The 20,415-nt window shown below is 38.5% G+C and overlaps 1 protein-coding gene across 10 annotated transcripts in view; it reads left to right on the forward strand.

Annotated features, from left to right (window-relative positions):
* The window catches only part of LOC110830995 (uncharacterized), a 217,716-nt gene that overhangs the window by 148,374 nt on the left and 48,927 nt on the right, over nt 1–20,415 (forward strand). The window contains exons 2-3 of one of the 10 annotated variants that reach the window (XM_087340960.1): nt 11,147–11,757; nt 14,677–14,900. The exons of 8 other annotated variants lie outside the window; for them this stretch is intronic. In XM_087340960.1, the coding sequence (XP_087197086.1) occupies nt 14,784–14,900 (117 nt within the window). In that variant the 5' untranslated portion in view covers nt 11,147–11,757; nt 14,677–14,783. The remainder of the gene's footprint in view (nt 1–11,146; nt 11,758–14,676; nt 14,901–20,415) is intronic. One more of the 10 variants, XM_087340961.1, reaches the window with a different exon arrangement.

The raw sequence follows: 20,415 nt of genomic DNA on the forward strand, positions 1-20,415 counted from the left end.
ATTACCGTCTAACCCATAGATTCGTGGCGAAGTAGCTTGTGACACGGATGATTTAGACACGTTCTTCTGCGTGAGTTTTTTCACTTCTGAAGTCTTAGAAGTGTGTGTGACATGGCTTTTCTCCCATTGATTTTGTTGCCGGGCTGTGACTTGTATTTCCGACTGTCGATTGTTCCATCTATATTTCAGTCATGTCTTACAGAATGCTGGTAGCAGATAGCAGTACCAAGAGACTCAGAGACAGCAGGTTTCCACAGCGGTAGCACGCTTCTTTAATCTCAGTAATGTTAAATCAGTGAATGATACAACATTATTAAGTAGCTTGCGAATAATATCAAATAAAATTTAGTTTCATACATACGTGCGATAAGATTTTACATTATATAATTTATAAAGGAACCTTTTTAAAAAGACTGGTGGATGCGCATATTATAACTAGAAAGCCTTCCAAAATTTTTTTTTAAGTAACGTCAAGAAACGATAGGAAAAGGAAACTTGCAATATCGTCAACCGTTCCGTGTTACATACGAGATACCTCGATTAGCAGGACTTGCCTTCTTGGCTGAATATATTTGGAGTATGATGAATGTAAAGTTGTCTACGAATGAGGAAGAATGGAAGACGCTTTTGAAGAAGGCCAGTGCCCACACAGGGTTGTAGAGCCAGTGATGATGATGATGAATAATGTAAAGACATCTGTAACTTATCGGTTACGGTTGATAGTTTGCGGTTGTTCAACCACAGAAATTACATTTGCCTCCGAAAACAAGCAAAGACCAAAACATTAGTGCAAGAGACAGCATTAAAAAGTTATATTAAAGGCCTTTAGTAATTTTAATGATTATTTTAATTAAATTTTGTGGCGATATGCGAAGATGTGTTTCCACAGCCCAATCCTGATTCATAATAATAACTGTGGTCCGTTTTCACTTGTGTCTCTGACATCTAACGCCACTAAACTAATCAGAGCTGAGAATCAGCACGACATTCTATAAAGTAACAGAGCATTTTTAGTAGATTTGATTGATGTCCACATCATGACTCCGAACTTGTGGCGCCAACTACATTAGCCCATCAGGTGCGATTACTACACAGATAACCGAAATATAATTCAATGTTGCCAAGAGCAACGCCGAATTCACTCCACGACCGCTCTTATGTGAACAAGGCGTCAATTCCAATCGAAGCGAAACTGTACTAGATTGCTTTTATGTCAGGTTTGGCAATAAAGTGAAAATATCGTTGGTCTGAGATATAACTATATTCATTTCGTGTTGCCAACAGCTTCCCAACCACGATGGTACATTTCCGAGTGAAATATTTATGGCTGGAATTACGTGTCGTGTTCATAGTGGCGATAAAGAACAATAGAATGACGTAAATCGATTCCTTCATAATCTTTCCACGCTTTGAAAGTATTTCACAGCATAGAAAAGCATCCATTCGGAATTTTATGTCCCTACTTTTCATATAGTTTGCATTTTTAAGATTATCATCCTTCTTGTGTTATGACCTTCTGGATTACGACCAGTAGATGCGTGTATATATTAACGATTTTAACACTTTGAAAAACGTCTGTACTATATTAAAATTTAGGACTAATCATGTCTGGAACTGTGCAGAAGTCCAAAGGCTAACTACGTGGTCGTATATTTTATAATTCCGAGGCAGAAGCTGTAGACATGGGTCACCTATCGCAGTGAACAATGGCGCGGTATTCACACTTTCTTTTCTTCCGATAACTTTCCCGGGAATCCCCTCAAGACAGTCATAACCTCTCCTCTGAGAAAAATCAAGCTAAGGCATTCTGAGTATCTTACAATATCGTCTGGTTGAAGTGATGTTGGAATCTACCTGAAATTACGTAGAGAGCGCTGTATAAATCACGAAGTTCTTCATATTTCTCCGTAGTCATTTGTAATTTGTTCTATGCCCAAAGTAGGAGAACACGTTTTACACCGGTACAACACAAAGAAGCTTATGGTCACATTTGTCAAATTATTTCGAGACACTACGTCATTTATCCACACTCCGAGCAGTAAATTTAATCATGGTTTATTGCCTAAGATGAGTGGAAGTGATGCAGCATTTATTAATGCACAGGCGAATACGCCTTCGTAATATCATTAGGTGTATAGGTAGAGTGTGGTCACTGAACAAGGCACCCAGAATGTCGTCCAGGCATCAATTAGCTCTTACCTATCAAGTGGACTGTCTAGAAAAACTAACATTTTCTGGGGCGAAAAAAGTAGCAGCGTAAAAACGAAACGATTTCACGGTGTTTTCATTTCTCGTAATTGAAATCTTTTGTATTTTTCTATTAGTGTCTCGACCCACCGTAATTCCTGTAGGAATTACAGCATAAACATACGCGCATGCGCCTAAAGCGAGCTCAGTATGTCGTTATATGCTTTAGTGCCGATACACAAGTTTTATTGATATTACTACGGCTTCATGACGAGAAACGCGATGAAATTAAACGTTAGCATTTGAGCTCTAAGCGTCAAATACGGTCATTGTGATGAGAATGTTTTTGTTTCGTTTTTATTATTGGACAGTTGAAGTAGCACTGGATATTTTTAATTAATGTTTGGAGAGCGAGTTTTGTATTTGATAATGTTTAATAATACACCTGTATATCTGACGGAAATCAGGTAACAGAAGGTGCAAATATATGTTTACATAAATTATATTCATTGTACTCTCGTATAAATGTAAAGAAGAATAGAACAGTGAATGACAGTAATAAGTAAGATGGTGATTTATTACGAAATTTACGTCAGAAAGCCAGAAGGTAAGATAATGCTAAAGTGAATATGGCTGTCTTCTGGGTTCTTCTGACGTGTTGTCCGGTAGAAGTTAACCGTCTCCCTGATGACGGAGACGGCAAGGACCTCTGAAACGTCTGTCAAGTTCTACCACACTGCACGGCCCTACAATTCAGAAGACAGTCGTCTGAGAACTTCAGGTATCTAATCTTGAAGAACAGGCTGTACAGTTATGGATTAGGTAGAATAGGTCGCGGTAGGGTTCATTATTGGGCTTCAGTGTACACGGTAATTCAACATCAGGTTGCATAAAGTCGGTGAATATTTTTAACTATCTTAACAACTGTTAGATTCTACAGACAGAACGTTTACCACAATGCTAAACGTCTTTCTGTTAAAATCTAATTCTAGACGCTTTACTCGTTTCCATAAAACAGTTACTTCTTCGACCCTTGGGACATAATTTAGAATTTCAAAAATCGTTCTTAAGTTAAAGAATATTAACGAAACTTGAATTATCCGTCGCATTATAAACACGAAGAAATGATCTCTCCGAACAACTTGGTATATTTACAGTTTTTACAATATTTTCGTCCGATTGGTGTTTATCTGAGCTTGTAATTTAATAATTTCTTGCAGTTAGTATTAATGTTTTCTACGTTGTCCTTCGCCCTACATTCTGCAAACACAACATTACTTTTCAGAAGCTGAGACTGTTCCTGTCTTCTTTTGAATTGACCCCGCTCAGTTAGGTCCGTTAGAGAAGGTTAGTTTTAGTGATGGACTTGGAATTATTTAACAGGACTATAAATGTATATTCCTGCCAAATTCTCTACAATTCAATGTTTTGGATGTAACGATAAACGTTGGCGCTTCTTATATGTCAATTTCAGGCTCCCAGACATGTTTATATAAAATATGTGCAGTATATCTGCCTCTCTTAGTGCGCAAGTTATCGTCAGTATATTAATAATTGGTCGTAGAATTGGCTGAGTGTTATCGTCGGTTTCCTACGAAGTAACTTCAACAGAACATCATATAATCTTGACACTGAACTTCAGATGCTGCCTTGAGTATAGGCTACTTACCGTTTGTCTCGGGCCAGGTTTGTGTTCGCAATTAAGACTGGCAGAAACTGACAGTTGGCGTTTGCATAATTTTATTAGTGCAGATACGCTTTTGTAGAAGTAGGTTAAATTTGACTTTCTGAGTTGAAATATATTTATCGTTGGTTGGTAGTAACTGCATACATGAACTTCACGAATAATCACATTAGAATCACCCAGTTGGCTAAACAACTTATAGGAGACACCCACTGACTAACACCATTAATCTTAAAACTGGTAGTCGTTTAGCTACGCATATTTTCTCGTCTTTTATGTCTGTTACCGTGTTTCCTAGAGATAAATTCTCAGCCATTGGAATCTATTGCATTTCTTCACAGGATGTTTCTGAACGATTTGTTTTAATATCATCTTCTTATTTGTGCTTAGGTCATAAAATAAGTCTGTCCCGTTCAGGTTTTCAACAATTTTGTATGCAGTTCCGATTTATCCCTGCTTTCTTCAAGTTCCGCTGGTCTCATCCTTGACAATCTAATTGCTCTGGCAATTTTGACAAAATAAATATTTCATCAGTGCTTTGTTCTGAAACACTATCAGTCCATGTGCCACTATTTTTTGTAATAATAAGTAGTATATCTGCACGACACACACACAGGTTCACCATTGATAGTTATATTCAACGTGTGTTATGTTTTCATATAACTGCATTCTTATCGGACAAGGATTTACATATAAATACATATTTATTCCATGTATAGTTTTGTGAGGTGAAATTTTGTGGTGTGCCTTCCTGTGTCTTTGACAAATTAGGCTCTGTCGCGGGTTAAAAATGTTGCGGAACACTGCCTTAAGATGAGAAGCCAATTTTCATAAGCAATTACATGCAATTTATTCTTATTATCAAGTAAGTCTTTTCGGAAAATGTTTGTTTTTATTCTGTGGTGTGGCAAATTTTCGCTCACTGTTTACGTCATCTTTATTTTATGTTAATTAAAATGCACTGCTCTTAGTTCGTATTTGAACGAATCATAAGTGAATGTGATACGGACACTAATAAAATTACTTTCTTTCATCACTTTACTGTTACGATTAATTTTCTGAAAAAATGCTATTTGTCTGCGACTGACGTGAATGTTCCTCTAAATTTATCCTCTGTATGACGTGAATCAGATCCGAGTCGGGTTGACAATGATCGAATGTCTTGTCACTGAACAACCTAACAAATGGACAGAATTATTCCAATGCCAGCAAATATTTCTAGGGTATTTCAATTAAACAAAGCGTTTTACGTCAGAGTAGTTCATATGAATAAATGATGTATAACACGGTACTTCGAGATGAATATTGTTGGTTTTTACAGTGATGTATTAGACGTGAGTTATAAGAGATCGGAGATACGAAGCCCTCTTGCAAAAACAAAAAAATGACACGCGTACACAGTTTTTATCTTACCTTTACTTTTATATTGTCACAGATTTTTACAAATATAATACATAAATGTCTTTGTCTAATTATAATCCATAGATCACCCATCACAGACAGCTGACAACCGGGTGATCCTCCAGTTTAATACTTGCTCTGGAGATTAACAACGCCTCTTTGCAAACAAGTGACCTGTTGGTGAGATTTAAGGTTCTCACAGTGACGAGTGTGAAGATGGCTGTTTTCTTGGATGTTGGCTGACGCTTCAGAGGAGCTTACTGCCTTCATCATCAGAATGGTCATCAGCCAGTATCTGTCAGATAACAAGTCGAATTATTGTAGAAGACAGCCATCTTCCGGTGGCCTGTTCACGAAATATCATACAAGGGCTCATATTTGGCCTACATTCTTTATAACTACCCAAGAAATGAATGTTGCAATTATTATATTAGGGTAATCGAATTAAGGAGGTGGAATTAGTAGGGCGCGTGCTTGAGGGATGGGAGATGCATACAAAATTTTAGTCGGAAAAACCGAAAGGAATACTTACTATACGAGAAGATTATTAACTAGATCTTAAAAAATAGAGTGTGAAGATATGTACTGGATGCATCTGGCTCAAGTTAAGGTCCAGTGGCCGGCTGCTGTGGACATGGTAGTGAATCTGTGGATGCCATAAGAATTTCTTGATTATCTGAGCGACTATTAACTTCTTAAAAACAACTCTTCCAAGCAGTTGGATTCAACACTGGTGGAATGTTCGCTCTTCATTCTACTTCATTCCGAGCGATTTGAATGCTACGCACGTGTCCACAATCCATTTTCCTAACACCCACTTAGCACACAACACTCGGGTGTTCCGTGTTGTCTCCCTGCAGTAAGTAGGCTTCACCATCATAGTTCTTTACAACTTCACGTTTCATTGGCATCGCCTGAGGCCATCGCCGTCTCCTTCATTCACTGTGTCTACGAAAAATAAGCGACCTTCAGTCCAAAGACCAGCCAAGCGTTGAGTCAGAAATGAAGCCCCTAAATTAGAATCTAAGGTATGAAATGTGCAGCTTGGTCAGAGCTGTCACGCACCTCATAGGGCTGTGATGAATGAGTGTGGAGTGGTGATGGGAAGATGATTAGTAGGGGAAGGCAAAGTACTTGGAGATAAAGCAGCTCCGGTGCCACACTTCGTTCAACACAAATCAATTTTGACTTCACCCGAAACGGAAACCGGACTTCTCCGTTGAAGAAGCCAGTGTCTAGCCGCCTGAGCATCATTGCCTAACATTAATAAGACAGAAGCACTCATTATGCGGTGTTTTGCGTTTCCCGTTTACTCCGAACTCAGGCATGAATTGATTTCTTATTTGACGGAATAAATCTGAAGTTAAGATTCTCTGTACTTATATCTTACGACAATCATGTATAAGATTATCCAACATCGATGATTGTATTGTGTAATAATTTAATTACAGTATAATACTATAGGCGAAATTGTTTTTTATTATTCCAGTGTATTCAGCACTGATTTCACGTGTGTAATGGGGAAGTTACGTCTTTTCGTCCATACGCACTCGTGTGTGAATTTCGAAGCCACTAGAAGGAATTGAATGAGGCCTGCAGTAGGAACTGACGAGCAAATTGAATTTTGTCTTTATTCGTCCATTTGAGGACGTAGATTAAGTTACCTTCGTGTTTAGTTGATTAGCCTGGATACTGAAAAGATGTTTAAAATAAAATATATACGTAATTCAAAATCGCTGCAGTATTTGTTTCCAGTTTACTGTTCAACAGCTGACTGCCTTCTGGGATATTACGCCGTGTAGTTAGGTGTGATACTTCCTACCACATCTTCTTTACTTTATTTAAATTAACCTTTTCTTGTAGATTTGGGTTTTGTAACTGATTGACTAACTCTACAGAGCAGTTCTTCTTGAGAACCTAATAATGGTTCAGCTAGTAAATTCCTGGATGGAAGGATCCTGTTCATAATATGTCGCCAACCTCCTGTAAAGGAGACGGCGTAATAAAGAAGAAGAAGTAAATTCCTCACAAGTAATGAAACCCGATAGTATGTTTACAAGAACTCGTCAACCATTCGTATCATCAGCCATATGAATCCAATCCACACTCTCGAGCCATATTTCTGTAAGATTTATTTTAATACTTTCCTCTCATCTATGCCTAGGTCTTTCTAGTGGTCTCTTCCCTTTAAGTTTTCGAACTAAAATTTTGTACGCACTTCTCATCAATCTCATCCTAGGTTTTATCATCGTAATAATGTATGGTGAAGAGTACAAATTATAGAGCTCTTCATCGTGCAATTTTCTCCGCATTTCTTTTAGATCAAAATATTCTCAATCTGTGTTCTTCCCTTAACGTGAGATCCCAAGGTTCAACACCCATCTCACATCCATGGTTCCAGCGGATGCGAATCCGTATTCCTATTGCTTGCGCGGTTCCAGTCTGTACACAAAGACCTTGCATTCACTGTGATTAGCATTATGTCGTATTTATCGAAAACAATTCCTATGATACATAAGAAACTAATCGATTTCTCTGTCGCGTTAATAGACCGCAAAGACATTTCGAAATTCCAAAGGGTCCTTGACCCCCTACCCCCCCACTGCCAAATGGAAGTACGCCTCCCCACGCTAATTTAGATAGACTTGACACACATAATTGCATACTTATTGTTTGTTGTCGCTGTGCTGAAGACGTCTGGAGGGTTGAGATAACGTCCTGTCAAGCAAAAGGTGTTCATATTTTATAAATTCTTGGTAATATGAAAGAGATAATTGCTGTATATCGAAGGGACAGAAATAAGGAATTGCAGAAAATAATATTAGACAAGGGCATAGAAATTTAATTGAACTGGAATTACTACAGACGAAATATCGAAGTAAAGGAGAATTGCAGACAGGTCGCCTAAAGGGACAAGATACAGCAAAATAAGGAGGTGAAGTTGGGTCATATTAAATCGTCATTGCGATGTTCGGGGGTTCCATTGTCGGTGGTCACGTTGCCACGCGTCTGGGTAAACGAATTTTCCCTTCTCGTCCTTAGGTTTTCGATGCTGGAATTCATGTATGGATTCGGCATTCCGGGATGAGCATTAATATTTATTTGTCTTGAAGATGGCAACTGCAGTGTTTACCAAAACGCTGGATAACTTTCAACATTCGACATGGCTCATCCAAGAAAGCCGAAGTACACATTTTCCCTTTACTATTGCATTAATAAAGAATGCTACTCAGGTTTAAATCCTCCAGTTATTTGTTTAATTTCGTTCCAAATGAGAGACAATCGATCCGGACTGATGACGTAGCGATCGAGTTTCCACTTTCAGAAATGGATAGCGTGCGTATAGTAGTATTATTAGACCGGCTATTAATATACATTGATAATGCCTCAGCTGACTTACCTATGGGTAACATTATTTCCGACCCTCGGTTAGAAATGGAAGAACAACATTATGTACATAGCGAATTTAAAGAATTCATTATGGTGCTAGCATGTCGATCCTATGCCCGAATCTTGTAAGCATGCCAGTCAGGCCCTTTTGTGTGCTTTCTTCGAATATATTCTCCATAATGAGCGCATAATGAGGGTTATGCTTCTGTCCAAACGTAGTTTCATATGCTGAAATAACTCAGCTTCCTAATCACTCTACCATTGGTCGCTGATTAGTCCGGACGTCATTAAATAAACTAAATGTGAGACTTGAGGTTTTCACGGCGACGAATATGAAGATGACTGCCTTGTGCCACGTTAACCTTATATTATGATAGATTTCGATCGATAATTAAGTAGAACTCATTGCCTCCATTGTCAGGGTGGTGAGTATCATCACACTTATTATGGAGGCAGTATGCTCCACTGAAACGTTGGTCAAAATCTATCAGACTGTACGGTTTAACATCCCAGAAGATAGTCTTCTTAAAAGAAGCCGAACTTCTGCCATTCTTTTTCCACAATCGTCACCTTTCTTTAATAAAGTTAAATGGGGTTGTCTCGTCTGTTTCTGTCTGCAGTCTATGTTCTTGGTTGTTAAGTGCCTTCTAGAATAGAACTTAACACAGTGAGTTCCTGTGCACCATAAGAGCATTATTGCGAAATGGCCATAATGTTATGCATGAAACGAAAGTGCATTTGCTAATTTGTTTGAACTTCGAAGGAATAAGTTGAAACAAAAGGAACCGAGGAACGAAACTGGGAGATGCTTTTAATGACGTTGTTCTGGCATTCTTTTGTTATGTTATGTAAAGGTCTTTGTTTGAAGCTACACAAATCGGTCTAGACTGAGAGTCTTGGTTTGTAACGTCAAAGTTTTTGAATCACTGTCTCTTAGACTTCGGCTTCTCATGGAACCAAGGAATTCCAGCCTGTAAGAAAAGTTTTGACCTGTTTCAATAGAAACAACTTCGTTAAATGAACAGGACTTTGCTCATAATGAAGCATGTTACTGCTTATATGGTGGAAGCGTGAGCTTTCGTTTTGCTTTAGACATGCGTAACAATTTCTGCTAGGACTACGAGTATATTTCTGTTTGGTTCCTGCAAGTTTATGAGACCAGTCTTTAAAATTTCTCTCTAATAAACTTAAGAAACATCTGGATAATTTTTACTAGAAGGAACCAGAAACTTCAACGTTCGACCTTCATTTTCATATAGAAGTGACCATATCAAATTGAGACAGCAGAGATATTTAGCGAATAGGTTATGAGGGTGTAGTTTGGGTTCATCAACATGGTTCAGGATAGAGACCGCTTGTGGGCTTTTGTCAACACGGAAATTAACATTTTGGTAGCTTATATGACGGGATTTTTTTTAAATACCTGACCGTACCTTCAGCTTCTCAATAAGGACTGTGCTTCATGGAGTTAGTCGTTCATTCAACGTCTTTGTGTTACTTCTTGTGTAAAGTAAGTAATTATGTACCGACTCAGATGCGTACTGTACTTGAACGTAGAATAGTGTATGAAAATTATCGTGGATTTTCAAAGAAATGGTTTAGAAGTAATCTGCCTAGGCATGTTCTGAAACAGCCAATAGGTACATGTGATCAGTCATCAAGCCATGACAGCAATTATTCCGTATCCGCTCTTCGAACCGAGAGTCTTTCGAATAAAAACCAAACGCTTTGACGCCGAGTAAAACCTGCTACGTCGTTTCTAAATGAAATATCGTGCCTTACTGAACAATGATAATGAATGTGTCTCTTCATACTCTTTGCTTTAGTCAACTCTTCAGAGTATTATATTAGACTAGGATCCCTTCAGAGGGCAGATATAGATAAACGGACAGAAATACAGCAAAGCGTATCGTTCCTTCTTTAATATACTCGTATACCTTGTCGCCTCAAATGTGAACCGATGAAACCCATTCATAACTGAGAATCACATCGACAGCCATCAAACTGAATGCTTTGTTGCTTGTTCATCTAATCTCTTCTGTAGGCCTATATCACACTGAATCATTTTAACTCTTTAAAACCTAACGGTAACTATATGCGGAACCTGCTTTAAACATCTCGTAACTCTACATTTTGCCCACAGGTGTATTTATTTGCGTGCTTCGTATTACTGTCAGAATAAACAATAATCATTTCCTTAAACAACATAAATCAGTTTATCTTTGTAATGGACCGTGTCGTATTTTCTTTGTAGGAACAGGATTTTTTTAAGTTATTTAGATGAGCCTCGTTCTTCAATGGGTAAAGCATGCATTAGCGCTAGGAATTCCATGCACCAGAATTTCTCAAATGGTGTTCCGCAAAATGTTAGTGTTTTTCTTGTAATTCTATAGTAGAGACAAACAGATGCTGTATATTTATACGTAATATTACTTTACGAAAAACTAGTAGGGCCTCTGGTGTAATATGTTGCAAAATTTTAAGGATTTTCGTTTTCTACGTCTCCCTTCGCACCGATGTTGGCAGATTTCCAGCTTTGTGGACAATTAGTAGAGAAGTGACTTGCATTTTAAGAAATAACAAGAAACATCGCTACATGCCCAACGAATTATGGTTTTTGACTAATTTAATATCATAAGTGTTCTATAATTATGCAGTATTGCATTAGTTGGTAACACGGCGAGGATTTAATCAACGATATTTTGTAGTGACTTGATGTGTAAAAATGTTAATCCGATGCTAAGAACAGCACCCAAAAACGATTTGTGTAAATACGACCTACCGAGGTCCAAAGCATTCTTCTCCGTCCGTGATACAGTGATTTGCTCGGCAATGATCGGTTGTGTTCGGGAGTGATCTGAAGAAGGTTGCTGGAAAGGCTAGGCGGAATCTCTTCAAGATTGCTCGGTCCGGTTTGGAGCTGAAGACGTGTCCCAAAGTTACTCCTGCGACCACGAGGAGACGAGGCAGCACTAGCAGTGCCGCAGCTAGGCCACGTGATATTTCGCCTTCTGGTAATGACGGCAGCACAACACTAGCGACATCTGGACAACATGGTGGCGGTAGCAGCAGCAGCGGTAACAATACGCCATGGGGTAGGTGGCGTGCATGATCGCTATCATTTGTTAATTATGTTTATGTTCGTAATACCCAGTATACACTGGCATAGATTTCATATGTCGATCGCATTTTCCAGTATTATATCTTGAAAACTGAATTTTAAGTTTCTTCTTACATCTATAAGGCCTGTGAAATTTGGGTCTGATGTTTTTTTATTTGCTTAAGTTCTAAAATTGTATTTTTGGTCTGTTGATACCATTTATTCTTGCTTATTTTATTGGAAAAATAAAACGAAAATCAGTCCATTACGCTCACGTGTATATCCGTAATAGTCTAAATGGTTCGCCGTGTTTGAAATCTATCACATATTTGCACCCTTTGCGAAAGTCGCCGATGAAATTAATCCTATAAACCACTTTAGGATTTCAGCCACTGCTCTGTAAACGTTGGTTTTCGAAAATTCAGTTTGATCAGTAAACAACTTGAAATATTGCAGTCAGTGAGGACATGTTTCTTTCTTGTGGAAATGTTATTTGTGCAGTTGGTAACAGAAATTAACTCTCAATTTTATTTTTAAATAATCGATACGTCGCTGTTAACGAGCTTTAATTTTTAATTTCCAATCATTTTATGGTCCCAAGAAGAAGTATGACGTATATACCCCACATATCATTTTTCTCTCATAAATTAAATCTGCGATATAATTTATGTTTATTGATAGGTAACGTATTAGAACAAATTTTTAATGCGTAATTTTCTCTTAATCGATTATCCAGAGCAACACAAAATAAGTAGATAGTCCACCTGAGGACTTGTGTCTTTTAGAACAGGACATAATATTTTAGGAAGTTACATGTACTTAATATATGACGGTCTCACATATTCTGTCGACATTTATCCTTAATAAATGTTGCTGAGATTTTCTGTAAATTCTAAATGTTCTTTTCTCCAAAAAATTCAAATCGAACATTTTTGAGTCAGTCGAGAATATCCGTTATTTTAGGTGTGGTATAAACACATTTTTGTCTGTCTTCATTTGTCAAAATGTTGCTTGCGAAATATGAAAAATGACAGCTGTTAAAGTTTTTCATTCATTAAATATTAACTTTCGCACAATCGTCATATTGCTTTGTGTCAAATGACAAGGACCACATATTTTTCGAAGATCTGTTACCACGCGTCACTTCGGCACTGTAGCTTGTATTAAGTGGTACTAATGTTGCTAACATCCCACAAAGTTCGCCTGTCCGGCTCGTTTTTACAGATTGTAGAACATTAAAAATACAGGATTACGTCGTTTAGCATTTCCTGAAAGTCGGCCCTTAGTGCAAACGTTAAAAGATGGATACGCAGACACACACAGACCTAAAATAAGATGAAACAAATCGATTTTACGTTGTCTCATCTTAAATATTAACTTCTGCAAGCTGAAATTCTAGAGTACATCTCTAAGGTTAATGCGAGGCAAACCTCCCCTCTCGACCAGGGTATATACTTTTGTGAGACGAGCAGTGGAACTGATGGAACAATTTGAAGGCGACTTTTTATATTGCCCACAGCTACAAACAAACAAACAAAGAAACGAAGTTACGATGCTTTCCAGTTCAAATTCCGAATAAATTCGTTGACTGCGGCTTATGTTAGCTGACAGTGGACAGAGTTTATAACCAAGAACGTAGCTGAACTTCGTATTTTATGTGAACCTTAGTCGTTATCCCTGTAGAACTATTTGCGTCACAGTTTTCACGTCCCGGTTTCATATACCGCGGACAGTCTCCTGAAAATCAGGAAATAATCTTAATTAAACCAAGTTCCATGTAATTTATTAAGTTCTGTGCTAAAAAATGTATTTAAACATATTTTTGTCAAAATATTAATTTGTTTGCTATTACTGTTAAAGTTGCTTATTATGTTTAACACTGTTCGTGACTTGCTAGCTCTACTTCCAAAGTGAGCTCCATTATTCTTGATAATTTGCGATAAAAGATGAACTTAAAAACAAAAGTCCTTTCCAGTTAGGACATGATATAAGAAGTTGCATAGATGGAGCCATATGGGAATTTATTTTAATTCAGATTTTTCGTTACATTATCGTCTTGTGTGCCTAGTTACGCCGCTTTAGCTGTTGGCAGTATGTTGGTATACTTTACCAGGAAACAGTCTTCCTACACTGCGATCCCATCGGACTTTGTCAGTTCTAACATTATAGATGTCGAGAATTGTTGGTGACGAACTTGAAAACAAATCTGGTTTGTTTTGTGTAATTCTTCACCATGTTATGCGATCTTTCGTCCAATTTCTTCTTTGAATAAGCAGATAAGGTTAACTACCTTATACTGACGGCAGCATGAGTTAGGATTTCTCTCAGTGCAGTGACAGTCTACGAACTGGACCACAGTTTGGTCCTGGCAGGGGTCTGTTGTCCAGGGGAAGAAAGTTCGTGTTAACCGTGCTAGCCTGGCTAACACTTTGTAAAGAAAAAAGTAAATATTCCTGTCGTCATTTCGTCGTTCAGTAGTACCACATGCACCCGAACACAGCAGGACCAATCAGATGAAATTTATAGGTAGCCAGCTCTATCCAACCAGGCGTTGTTAGTCAAGGCTTACGGTCATCCAGAGCGCCTGGCTGGCTAACGATGCATTGTGTGTGATCGGCTCTGCTGTGTTCCAGTGCATTTGTTTCTACTGAATGACGAAAGACTGGTTAACACAGTTAGCATTAACGCTCCACCCCTACTGAAGTCAAATTTACATGCAAGACTTTTCGGGTCTTGGATTACCTCTGTACTTGCACATATAAAACCGTCTCAGTGAGATATTTCTGTGGCTACAACAAACAATCTTCGAACACGTATTAACAAAATGTTACCAACGTGCATGCAAATAATTTCCACAAGAGGCCTAAAGTCCGCCTGTACGTAAAGAGCGTTAATTAGGATTGTTACGTCACAGCCACGTCACAGCTGCCCCACGAGTGGCGGCGCCTGGTTGGCTCCATCAGGCGACGGGTCCGGGGCAAAGCCCCCGCCACTGCTGCTGCCGCCCCCAGCAACGACAAGATGCCCTCCTTCATGACGTCATCAGACCCGGCGGTTCGTGATGACTTTCTTCGAGCCACCATGAGAATCTTCCTGGTAGTGTCGCCCCCGATGGGGCGTCTGCAGGTGACGCACAGGGTACGTGCCGGTTGCGTTCTTTATATTCCTTTTACACAGTTTGTTTTAGAGATTTTCATTAGCTCTGGAAATCAGAGAAGACGAATTCTTGTCTGTATGGTTATGAAAAATGCTTTTATCCATTTGTGGAGGGTTATATGTGCGGGACATGTAGCACGCACGGAGAACATCAGAAATTCATACAGGATTTCAGTCTTTAAGTCTGAGAGGCAAAGCGCACTTTGGAGACCTTAGCGTGCATAGAAGGATAATATTAAAATGAAATTCAAACGTGACAATGAGGTTGAGGACTGAGTTGAACTCACTCGGAATAGGATCCAGTGTGTAGCTGCTATGAAAAGAATAATTGGCCTTCGGATTCTATGGATTTATTGACCAGATATCGAACTTTCAATTGCTGAAGTTACTCAGTTTTAAAACAACAACTTTGGGAAACGAAGTTGTGAAATGTTTCTTTAGAACTTAGTGCAAGGAAATATCTGAACATGCTTACAGTCATAATTGAATTTGGCGGCGAAATTGTCAAACGATTCGGATGTAGGCTGTGCTGGGTGGAATTATTTGGGTTTTTGTGCTTTTATGAACTTTGTATTAAGTTGTTTGTGGACCTTTGAGGTGGATTCTTCTTGCGTTTTTCTTATACCTTGTAACTCTCAACCGATATTCTTCAGCATTAATGTAATTTATTGTTCTTTTGTTTTTATTTTTATACTTTGTTATTACATTCTTTTGTAATCGGCATGGTCTTTGTAATTCGGTCCATATTTGTATTTTCATCCATCTTTTCTTAATATCAATGACAGAAATTTGTGTAGAGTGGGTGTATTTTACTTCATAGTAACTTTCGTTTGCCTTTACCTGTTTGGTAGGCTTTGTGGTGATGTTCGTGTTTGCATTTTGTATCAGCCTTGAAACTTCATAAATACACCTATTAACTGGCTGCAGTCCTTAATATTCCTACTACTTGAAATCGGTTAAATATTTAGTCAGTCACGGAATTTAATGATATTGTTGTAATTTTCACTTGATTTCAACTGTGTATTGACGCAGAGAATAATTTCATTTAGCTTTATTTATATATATATATATATATATATATATATATTTTTTAAGTTATGTGTATTTCGTTTCAGGCCTTGAGGTCCTCTTCGTGTGTGTGTTTTGTTATTAATAAAGTCGGGTTTAGAAGTCCAGTTCAAACATTTAGCTACAGATATAATGCAGATTTTGACATACAGATGAAACCGCAAAGCCATTTTTTATGGCGAATTTCGAATTTAATAATAGAGTTGCATTTTTAAAGTTCGCTGATCACATTCTGATCATATTGAGTGGTTTATCGTCACCACAGTTCGTAACAGTTAGTTTTTATTAGCATATTTAAGACTGTTTTTTCCCACTGCTGTTCTTCATTTTGCGTCTGACACCTTACAGCCTACAGTAGTAGAACATCGACATTTATGTGTCTACTCATAATACATTTGGATTGAACCGTCCTTCTTTTACAAAACTATACAAGAAGGATCAATCATTTAACGTTATAGGCATAGGTTTCATCATGCGTGTATGTATGTACTTCTATAAACTATATTAAGTGAACATATGACTGTGTGATTCTCTAAATGCTTATGACAGTAGTAGATTCATTATAGGGATACTATGTTGGACAATCTCAATTGTCTGACATTCTGCTTAATAATAACAACGAATAATAGATTAATACGTTAACCACTAGTCACCTGAATACGGATATAGAGCCAACTCCCGAAACGTCGCATATATCAGGTATTTCGGTGTATCTAAGACAATTGAAAATGGCCAACATAATATCAACTCCTAAGGTAAAAACGTTTGTCCTTCACATTTAACTGGGCGAGTGCTCCGTCCGTGTGATGCGAAATAATTTGCATTTAAGTTCTGACAGTGGCGACTGTGGTAGCAAGAAATGTGAACAGTCCATGGGGTGTCTGTGGTGGATTATGGTGGAGTCTTGGAGGAAAGGGTAAGACTCGAGTCAGGCAATCGCCCTGGTGATGGAAGCAGCAAACAGCTCTGAAACGTCGGCGCTAGAACCCAGAAGACAGCCATTTTCAGATGTTCTCCAAACCGGTGTACCGTTTCCAATAACCTTGTTATGTAAACCTGGTTACAAATGGTAAATATTTTTTTTCTGAAGGCGTATTTTCCGAAGTCACATCAAGAATCAGTTTAGACTGGCGTGAAAAAAAATCACTTGAGTGCGGAATGCAATGTGGAACACATTACTCGGCTGGCCAGTTCAGTAACACGAAGCGGGTCGCTTTTCATCATGAGCTACGGTGTGCTCACTTGTCATGGCCCACCTCTGTGTGTGACAGAAATGAAAATGCTGTCAAATCTTTCATTTCACTCTGAAAAGATATTTTACCACTCAGAGGAACATCACAGACAAGTCGATCTCCATGAAATAACCGTTTGAGGTTTCCAGGCACTTGGGGTGGAGTCTTCTTCTTATTCTTCAGATTGCCTTCCTATTAACAGGCATCACACCCTAAAAAATTGAAGATGGCTGCCTTCTGGATTGTTGCGCCGTATAGTCTGGTAGAAGTTTACCGACGTTTCATAGGTCCTTGCTGCCTCCATCTTCAGGGCGATGACTGTTCTCACATATTATGGAGGCAGGATGTTGTTTATCAGAAATTGTTTGCTATAGTTTAAATCATTCATTAATGTTATTAAATATTTATTTAGGATATTAATATAATTTGCATGTATTTATAAGAAGTAGGGAATTTTATAATTTCAGTATATTTTATTTTGAGAAGAGCTCGGTGAAAAATGATTACGCTTGCATTTGTAATCCGTACAATACAATTACAAGCAGAGAATTAACTTTATCATAAATATTCACAGAATCATTAAAGAGTTAGATCGCCTGAAGCAGATGGTATCAATTTTTAGTCTGATGTGTTCGACTCCCTGGAGGCGCTGCTAACGTATTCAGCTTCAGAGCCGGATGCAGTAAAGTTTTCTACCGGGTAGAAGCGGCTTCCGTGAGAGATGTTAAGACGCACTGAAAATTCAATAAGACTGAGCATTTTCTGACAAACTGTGGCGCGCTGGTTCGTAGTGCATCCTAACAGGGATCCTCTGAATTAATGTGAAAGCAAAGGAATGTTACCCCTGCAGGGAGCGCTTTATCTTTCTAAATCACCATAACCCTAATTAGTCTGTGGTGGTGAATCACCAGTCTTTCTCATGTTATCTGCCTCTTTTAGAGAAAAAGGCTAAAGATTTCGATGTGTTGTTGACATACTTTTCCTCGTTTATACTTTGTAATTTCATCCCAAGAGCCTTACCTGTGATAACGAAGTCAAACGTGCACTTGCAAGGTACTCAGTTCGAATCTAGACCGGGTTACTGATTACCGTGACTAAGATGTTCCTTTCTTTTCCTCAGTCTCTTCGGACAAATTATGATGTAGTGCCTCGAAACAATATACAATCCTTTTTAATTCTTGCCTACCCGTTATTCATGCTCAGCTTGGCTCATCCTGGATGCACGTGTGTCTCTCTTGACTTGGGAACTTGTAAACGTACGAAAAACTACAGCGTTATTAACGCGTCGTGCAACATCGAAAATTCGCTGATCTTCTCTTGTGTCCAACTTGAGTTCATTTACCGCGCTTCTCGCGAGACTTCACACGTTGTAGGCTAGCGGGTTGAAATCCGGTTACCGTGGTGGTTAGTACTGCTGGCTTGCATAAATAGCTCCATGCCCGCTGCGTGCATGTTTATGCTACATTTAAAATTTCTGTAGCTCCGTAAATGTTGAGAATCGGACTCGTGTTCATATGACATTTCTGAACGGAAATAACCTCAGCAGAAAGATTTTGAAATTTCGACATGAAGTCACTGGACATTCCTTTTAATTACGAAACAATGTATATGCTAATATAATATTCTGCTGGTGTCAAGCTTGGCAACGCTGCACTAATTCAGGTGTGACGACGCCCCTGTCTCTTGAGGGAAATATTTTATTATGAATTAAACCCCAGTGACTTCTGTAAATAGTGTGTTCTGAACAACGGTACATACTCGGACATATTGTGAACATTTCTTTTTGTTTCAGCTCACAACAGATACAGTTAATAATTAGAAATCAAAGATTTTTGGATTGAGGGGGTGGGTTAATCAGTGTAGGAAGTCACCTGGTAGACTGATATTGAGGCTTTTATGTGGGCTTATACTTTGTAGTCTATTCCTAACTGAATATTTTTGGGCGAAGCATAACGCATAGCATCTGAGAAACGCATATGAATTAAGGTTGTATCTAAGAGTTTATTTAGAGACTTGGGCATAGTTGGGAAGATAATATTAAAATGTACCTAAAGGAAACTGTGATTGTATGAAGTGTATTTAACTGGCTTTGGCCAAAGTATTATATATTGGCGGTATTTTGTGAAGGCATAAGACGGGAATTTATTGATCGGCGACTATTACCATCTAAATTGCGTATCTTCTTCATGCAATTATAGCACTTTAGGTCAGTGGTTCTGAATCTCATTGTGATTCACAGACGAGCAAAACGTACGTGGGGTTTGCGAGGACCGGTATCGATCTGTCTTGTACGGTGCAGCACGAGGCATAGTCTAGAAATCGAATTATTGCTATCATCGTAGTTTACAATCTATAGGCACACATGGACATTCTATTGTGAGAACTTAATTATAATATACCAATATCTGAGAATTCGGGTAATTTGCAACTGAAAGCAAGAGCACACAAGTCAGTGACGTCTCTTCGCAAAAACATTTCCCCGCTGAGTTTCGACAGGCTTTTATCATAGGAATCGTTCAGTACTCTGCATTTTTATATTGTAGTTCTAAATCTGTTCTCTCTTATCCAACCACATTAAAACACACAACGAGACATAATAAATGACCAGTGATAGAGACGAAATAAGGAGTCATAATTTCGTGAAGGATTCGCGTTTGTAATAAAATAAGGTTATAGTAGTTTTCTTTAAAATCCCACACACTGTGCGTGTCTTAACTTAAGTCAGTAGCCAGTGCAAGTGGAAACGCGTTAAACTTTTGTGACCATAAAGTCCTCAGCTATGTAAAAGAGAGGTCGTTTTTAAACCCAAACTTATGATCTTGTTAACCAACGTATCGTGAATATGGGGCGAGGCCGGAAATTACATTGCTGCCAGCAAAACCCACCCCTGTCTCGCCAACACCACACTCCCCCCCCCCCCCCCCCAGTCAGCTTTATTGCTATTATTACTAGGATAGTATGACCCGTCAAAGTTGACGGTGATGAACCTCTTTTGTGTTGATAGCATTACAGTTGATTGCAGTATTATCTTTTCAAATCATATTGAAAGTAAAATATCTATATGTGTCGTTTAAAGTGAATTAAATGTAAAAATATGTGCACAGCCAGATCCCTGCCAAATGCAGCAACACAAAACCGACCGGCTGGCATCCAGATTCCAAGCTCCCGCCAAACGCAGACTCCCCCCAGACCCCGCC

The sequence above is a fragment of the Zootermopsis nevadensis genome, unplaced genomic scaffold, assembly GCF_977971745.1.
Source record: "Zootermopsis nevadensis isolate Lab colony 2312 unplaced genomic scaffold, Znev_1.0 Znev_ptg000061l, whole genome shotgun sequence".
Taxonomy (NCBI): domain Eukaryota; kingdom Metazoa; phylum Arthropoda; class Insecta; order Blattodea; family Termopsidae; genus Zootermopsis; species Zootermopsis nevadensis.